Raw genomic sequence first — 7,783 nt, 5'->3', positions numbered from 1 at the left:
TGGACACCTTTGCGTATTCGTCTCGTCCCAGCTTCGCGGGCGTCAAGGGGAGTTATTCGAGGAAAACGGTTGCTATTCCTTTCTTCGGAAACCTGGGGTCTCTGCGCATTTCATCCAGCCCGTGGCCTCTGCGGAGTTATAGGAACCAGTATACCGTACGGAGGCTACAGCGGAGGCGAGGTCGATGCGAGGGTTACCGCAGCGAAATGCTATCGGCAGTTGCCGCCCCTCGTTTGTCGAGATTATCACCGAAGCTTTGCTAGCGAAACCTACGACACGGACTTCGCATTGGATGCTCATCTAAACGCTATGTAGCAGGGTGGTTTTGAACGGTTACGATGCTGGAAAGCTAAGCGAGCAACATACCGACTATGTACCTGAACTCTCCGTGGCGGTAGCGGACCCAGATAGTCTGTATCGGTCGACCTTAACTAATAAATACTCTAGTCGAGGCGTCTGAGCCATGGAATACAGAAACTCGTGTCCAAACCTATCGTACCCGCTGCTTGCAATCCAAGTTGCCCGTTGAATATAAATGTGACTTACCTTCCTAATGTCCTAGGATGAATACTCTGCATTGGTAACAGAAGCTTTCCATAGTACGGGACTCGCTCACTCGTGGTCATCAATCTTCTCGAGACCTTGGCTCCAAACGACCCGCTCTCTTCGGGATGTAAAGCCGTAGCAGTCAATTTCCTTAGGGCCTGTTCGGTTGCGCGGGTAGGGTAGGGTAGGGTACACAGCCCGGCAGTATTTGTACAAATGTTGCGTCAAAATCCGGAATCAAACGTTTGCATTGAGATTGCCAAACAGGAGCAAGAAAATCGCCCTCGCGAATGAATCAGACCGAATATTTGCATGAGTTTCTTGCCGCGGGATAGCGCAAATGTTGCACAAATAAAGTCACATGACCTGCACGGGACTGATAACATCAATCACGCCATATGCCTAGATTGATCCCCTTTCCCACCCCGTTGCTCGACGGCGCAGCTTATATGGATGCATGGAAAACAATATAATCATTATACATATCTACTACATACATGTCTGAGCATCTAATGATGTCTTGTACATCACAAGACCCAATATACGCACTGCCTGTGGTGCATCTGCTGTTACAGAAACACGGAAATGCGAGTGCGAACATACGGCGATATGCCGCACACTTGTCGGCCTGTACAACTTCTGCATCATCAGTATGTTCAGAGAGACTGGAAGAGTAGCGCACTTACCTCGTGCTAATCGAGCATCAGGATTGAAGAAGATATGGACTCTAGACCCGGCCATTGAGTCCAGTCAAGCTCAATGACCTACCGTGCAGCAACGGGACAGCAGCGAAACAGAGCTATAAATATGGTACACGTACCATGTCAAGTAGAGACAACAGCTGCAAGATGCTGGGCGGAACTGAGGGGAGCACAGGCACGGACAAGAGATGGTGGTGGTTGAAGGGCAAGAGAGGATGAGAGAGAAATTTGTTGAAGTCCAACTCCAACCGCTACGAGCGGAGATTGAACTCCGGCACATCGGCATGATGAAGCAGCGACGCGACGTGTCACGAGACCAGCGGCACGCCCCCGTGCCGATAAGTCTAAGTCAGAATATTGCGCAAAGGAATCCACGACGCAAATCCTTTGCAACCTGTATTGCAACCGTTGCACAAATGGCACACGCGCAAAATGAGTGCAACTGTTACGCAAAAGTACTGATAATTATACTACCGACATTTGCACGAACGCCCCTTGGATTTTTTCACCAGATTCTGGGCAGGCCGTGTAGGGTTAGCTTGGTCCTCAGTTTCCCAGCGGTCCCAGTGGCGTCTATTCTCACCCTGAGTCACAGAGTGTGACATGGGCTATTTATGGATGGATCCTGCTTCTTCAAGTCTGGAGCTCAAACCCACGTGCGTCTATTCCTCATTTGAGCAGCGCAATGGTTCTTCGGCAACGGCCAGCTCTGCTGATTGGCCAAATACTCTAAAACCGACCGGTCAAGCTCGGCTTACCGGCATCGTGCACAGACGCCCATACAGGTGCGGTCACTCTGGTGACAGACCTGGGGCTAGACTTGAGTCCACCGAACACGTTCTGCGAGACCTGCGAACGGGAAATTTCCTCGGTTGTATCCGAAACGCCACAAATTTCCTAATCCGTGCACTTTAACCCTACCCTACCCTACCCTACCCGCGCAACCGAACAGGCCCTTATTGGGTAGGCGCGAGAAACTTGTCATCAGCGACTCAGCGATGCTGGTGATGGCTTCCACAGTGTACAAGTGCTTGGTAGATATAGTAAATTGAATGGAAATTACTACAGTATACATCCCGTATAACCCAAACCCTAACCAACCGGGGTGTTCCCCCCCGGAACCCCCCCCCCTTGAAGATGTTCTGTAACCCGCACCCTAACCCACACCCTAACCAACCGGGGGGGTGCCCCCCCCCTGGACCCCCCTAAACCTGGCCTAACCCAAAACCTAACCCAAACCTTAACCCACAGCGGGCAAGGACTGGTGTCCCGCCACCGGTCATTCATCTTTCACGGCAAGGGCGGGAGAACACTTTCCTAGGATGCTCCGTAGCGGAACATGATACAGACATAAGAATGAAAGGACAATGTTGATTAAGTGTCCCCTGATTTTTAGGGACCATAGTAAATGTCCCACAGACCTTTCTTTGTTCACTCAAAGGACATTCTTCATGTCCAGCTAATGGTCCAGCAAGGACCATTCCAGGAAAGTGTTCTCCCATCAGGGAGATGTTCCTGGCATGCCCGCCGGCGGGACATCGGTCTCTGCCCGCAGTGACCGCCCCCTCGCCGTGCAATGTTGAATACGAGGACGGTACGGAAATAAAGAATATAAAGATGAAAATTTATTATATGCTCCAGCGAGAGTCGGACACTCAAACGTCGTTAAAGCGCTACCACAAGATAGCCGCTGGACCGCTGGACTACGGCAGCAATGCTTATCAAGCAAACTATATGTTGAGATCCATTAGCATCCGGCACTTGCCGCAGTACCGTGACTCGCATCTTGCCGCGCGGACCCAAACAGGAAGTTGACTGCTAAGTACGGCCTTACAGTCCTCTCTTCGTAGTACGCCGAAGACTTGTCCCTCGGTGCGGCTTCATACCAGCCTGAGTCATTGCACTCAGTATTCTTTGAAAAGATTCACTACCTTTCACTCGAACAGATTTATCTGAATAGTGCCCTTTGAGGGCTACCAAAGCAATATCCAGATTCCCTGGCCCCAGAGAAAGCAGAGGGGCGCGCCCCTCGCCACTTAGAAAGCTCCATGATCGGTCTAGTGAGGCAAATATGTCCCCGAGGCTCAACCTAACATATAGACTATGCGGCGCTCCAGTTTCTGGCTCCTTCCTTCCTATCTGATCTTGGAACCGCGGTTTTTGCAGCAAGTCTTCAGTAGCGATGGCTGCGACGGATGGAGGGGGTCCGAAGGGGGACGGCTCAATGTTTCCACTCGTGATGTTCTTCATATTTTGCGCACCATCTGCCGTTCGAGACCCCCGGTCGCTTTGAAGCCCGCACAGGAGTGTACGTTTTTCAGCCTTTCTAATTTAACCATAATATTGCCAGCAACTTCCCGAAGGCGCCTATAGCTATGGGCTTTCGCTATCTTTGATCACCAGAACTCCTACCCCCCGACGCAGATTTTGATCGACGCTACCGGATCATCCTCTACACCGAAGTACTCGCTCAAACTACTGTGTTTTACAGACCACAATTAGACGTGTTTCCAATGGCTTCCACCCCAACGTGGACGACCTCTCCAAACTGACGAGCCTAAAAAAGCACATCGTCCACTCCTCACCAAACACGTATTACCGACGCTCCCTCTTAGAGCGCTAGCGCTGTCCTTCCTCCCGCTCCTCTGTGTGTCTTCAGACTTGGACAGTCTGACAGCTCGCTGCTCGACTCAAACATCCTCTAATGTGTCCTGACGCATCCTCCACGCTTCCAGCCCTGTCCCTGCTCGCTCGGCTCCAGGTCTCGCTTTCCTCCTCACGTCTCTCCTAAACACCGGGCTCCGGGTCTGCGCGTCGTGAAGAGACGAGAGGCAGGTACGGAGATGTCCAAGGGCGGGCCGATGGTGTGGTCGCCGATGCTTTCACGGAGCAGAAAGTATGGTAAGGATTCGAGTGAGGGGGAAGCCCAAACCGTATGTCCGGCGCCGCTGGCGGGCCTAGAGGGCGTGGTGGATCTTGCGGGGAAAGGGTACGTACGCACTTGATGTTATCTCACCGGCTGTCACTTCTGAAAATCTGTCAAGATATGTAAATGCAAGTACTGTTCCCGTGTCAGGTGTCCGGATACTGGCACTGAGCACCAGCCTCGTTAGTGCCGATGGAACTTATTTGTAGGCGGTACCACAAGGCAGGAGGCGCTCTATAAACGGCCTGTATGGCTGAGGTCAATAGCGGAGAATATCGTGATAGCGCTCCAGCTGAGCCCCTCGAGATCCACGAGTCTCAATTGGAGCAGAGCCGTCAATTTCGATATGTGTGCAGCAGCAAGCAGCAAGAGACTGACCTACACGGGATGTTGCCCACACTCGAGAAGATTCGCTCGACACATTAAGAGGCTAGTTGACACAGACGACGCAAGGATGGGCAGGAGGGTCGCGACAGCAGTTCGCGCTCCAGAAAGGATTAGACGACGGTTTAATTGGAAGAGTAGACCATGATGCATTATCGCGGGATCTCACGCTGCACATACGCTCGTTCGCCGATAGCCCCAACAACGATAAAACCGAGACCCTGCACGCCCGAGAATGCCTCATCAGGTTCATTTCCCTTTTCGTGAAATCTCCGCGCTAATCAAACCAATCAATTTAACCACTCCCAGGCAGCGACAACCGGGACGCAGACGCACCTAACCCCTCGACCTCACGGGTACATCAACCAGCACTCGTCTCCGGTAGCGTCCACAAAGCATGCGCCTGTCTTTCCCTGGCACGCACCGCACGCAATTGCGATGCCATTCCCGCAGTTATTGAAGCATGCTGCGCCGATGCCCTCGGTGTCCTGGCAGTAGCCCGGGCACCCGGTGGGCGACTGGCACTCGCAGGTGTCCTGGCGTGTGACGAAGGGGTTGGCGAGCGCGGGGGAGAGGGCAGCGAGGAGGAGCGCGGGGAGAAGGGTGCGGAAGTGCATGTCGTGAGTTGACTTGGTCGTTAGGGTATTGATTGGTAGTGTATGAGTTCGTTGGGGGTGTGAGTGGGGATTGGGGACGAGGTTTTATAGCTTTGGAGGAAGAAGAACGGGCATGGATGCCCACCCACATATGCGAACGGCCAATCGCCGTACATACGTAGGCGGGCACCAGACCCCGCACTTTGTACGACGACCCCGGTAGTCGGTACGCACCTGACAGGCCCAGCGCGCCACCGCACCATACCTGGACGCGCTCGTGCCGACGCCGACCCTGCACAAGCAGTCTCGATGCTCCTTACATCCATGCGATGTCCTCGTTGTGTTGCTGCTCGCAGCCGCCAAGATCATGAGCTTGCCAAGGCGACCAGCCTGGCGAGCATTTCTCAGTGAACGGCACCCAACGGGTTCTTCAGGCGCCGACACCCAACCGACACCAGCCCGCTTCAGCCAACTAGTGGAACTTGAATGACGCTCGCGGTAGAGAAAGCTGCTGATACACTCGGAAATCGAGAATGAAGACAGGTCTTGGAGAAATAAGAGCAGTCACAGCCTCAAAGGCATCATGCATTAGACGCCCTAACCCTCGCACCAAGGAGCACCGCCATGGCTGAGCACATGAGCGTATGTACAGCCGAATGGCAGGACGACTGCTAGACCCAAACACTAAGGAGATTCTTCGCCGACGAGGGTTCGCCCAGTTGGCGCAGGTTGGACATTGACATGGGGCCGATCTGCTGACCTTGCACTGGCAAATACATCATTCCAGCCATATACGCATAGGACGGAGAGTTGTTGGGGAAGCATAGTCCCTGCGGTTTGGAGACACAAGCAAGTACGTACAGAGACTCACAGAAAGCTGCAAGCCTCCCGCGTGTTCAAGGTGAGTCGACTCAGTCAGGCGGGCGAGTAAAAATGTGGCGCACGACGCGACTGAAGAGCCCCTATTTTACGCGATGACCTTGGTTGTGTTGAGACTCTTCTTCTTGGACTTACTCACGAGCAGTCATATAACTGTAGAGAATGAATGTACCGTTTCGGACATCTACAAGGAAGTGGAGCAGCGTACAACCAGTCGCTGTCAAGAACTACGTCTCGTATGTCAATCTCGTTAACTCGGAGTGAATGTGGACCGTACAACGTCTACGTGCTTCAGATTCCGCGCCATATCCAGACTGAAATCCCAGACACCCGCGACATATTCAAGTTTTCTGTACGACGCGCTCTCCTGACTCGCGATCCCGCCGAATATCCTCCACTCTCGGACGAGAACCTGCGTTCGCTGCTTAGCGACGTCGACCAACAAACGTATCATCTGCTCGTCAGAACGGAAGACCCGAGCAGCGTGCGTATCACAGTCTGGGACGATGCAGCCGAGGAGTTGCTCGTGGTGAATGCTCGCCCCGAGGCTTCCCTTGCTGAAGCTGTCTCTGCACGTTTTCCGCCAGAGCGTGTGATATACAAGGTCCGCGTAATCCTGACAGCTGCGTAGATTTCTACGTGCTCACTTTTCCTCAGTGTCAACGGGGGATATGGCTGGATTCATTGAAGAGAGTGAAACAAACTATCCGCCGACTGAACATGTCTTCTCTAGAGAAGCCATCCATGACTGCCCCTCTGCACTCCATGGCTCCGCCGCGGGGGTTTATGCTTGACGAGCTGTACTTCATAGCGGCTCCTCTTGCTGGAAAGTGTTAATTTACCTCTGACCTCAGCAAACGACTTACCGAACACACAGGCTCGAAAACCGCCGACGAAGGCGATCTCTTCGCCAGGCGCATGGCATTCTTTGCCAGACTCAACGAAGCAGAGAAGGCCGCGGCGCTCGCCAGCGGGCCGCCTGCCGACTATCCGCTCCCCGACTTCTACACAGACGACGCCGGAGACCGGCACTCCATCACCTTCGACCAGGCCCCTAGCGACACGCGCATGCGCCTCGCTCACCTCACGAGCTCGGGGAAGTGGCTATGCGTCAAGTTCACCACGCGCTACTCGGCGGAGGCGCACTGCGCCGCGCACCGTCTCGGCGTCGCACCTGCGTTGTACGCGGTTAACACAGTCGGCGAGTGGATGATGGTCGTCATGGAAGACATGTCCGAGTCGTACGCCCCGCTTTGGTATCTGAAGGAGAACGTGGGTGTACCCCAGCACAAGTGGGGCAAGGTCTTTGGGTGGGTGCGCAAAGCGGTGGAACACAAACTCGCGCTGCTACACGAAGCTGGATACGTGCACGGCGACGTGCGCGACGTGAACGTGTTGGTGTGCGGCGCCGACGGATCCGGAGAAAAGGATGTCCTGCTTGTCGACTGGGACTGGGCGGGCCGGGGCGCGGAGGCACGGTATCCACCCCGGATGAGCCGCGAGGGAATCGATCGTCCCGAGGATGCGGAACCGGGCGAGCGGATCACGCCTGAGCACGATCTCTGGATGGTGGACCATTTGCTCGAGTGAAGTTGCCCCCGAGCACGATATGTGGATGGTAGAGCATTTGCTGGATTGGGACTTCCCATAGCCTGTCTTGCCACCAGCAAGGTATCTCGCGGTTAGGGACCCTATTTGTATCGTACGTATTGGCTACCCAGTGCTGTCACAAGATGCACCCCTGGCTGGCA

General features: G+C 54.1%; 2 protein-coding genes across 2 annotated transcripts; one reads left to right on the top strand and one right to left on the bottom strand.

The window, feature by feature from the left end:
- Nucleotides 1-4,507: 4,507 nt before the first annotated feature.
- Nucleotides 4,508-5,231, bottom strand: GLOTRDRAFT_117324 (uncharacterized protein). The gene is made up of 2 exons (XM_007870437.1): nucleotides 4,894-5,231; nucleotides 4,508-4,834 (listed from the first exon to the last, which is right to left on the bottom strand). Exon 1 carries the CDS (start codon nucleotides 5,172-5,174, stop codon nucleotides 4,908-4,910), a length of 267 nt encoding a protein of 88 aa, XP_007868628.1. The 5' UTR covers nucleotides 5,175-5,231; the 3' UTR covers nucleotides 4,508-4,834; nucleotides 4,894-4,907.
- Nucleotides 5,232-7,346: 2,115 nt separating this feature from the next.
- Nucleotides 7,347-7,517, top strand: GLOTRDRAFT_17241 (uncharacterized protein; the record flags this gene model as incomplete). Its single annotated transcript, XM_007869961.1, has 1 exon — nucleotides 7,347-7,517. A coding segment is annotated over one exon (171 nt), but the record flags the coding sequence as incomplete, so codon positions are not given.
- Between the last annotated feature and the right edge of the window lie 266 nt (nucleotides 7,518-7,783).

This window comes from Gloeophyllum trabeum (assembly GCF_000344685.1).
Source record: "Gloeophyllum trabeum ATCC 11539 unplaced genomic scaffold GLOTRscaffold_00011, whole genome shotgun sequence".
NCBI classification, from domain to species: Eukaryota; Fungi; Basidiomycota; class Agaricomycetes; order Gloeophyllales; family Gloeophyllaceae; genus Gloeophyllum; species Gloeophyllum trabeum.
Note: the sequence above shows the minus strand (reverse complement) of the source record. Positions and strands in the feature narration are given on the sequence as shown.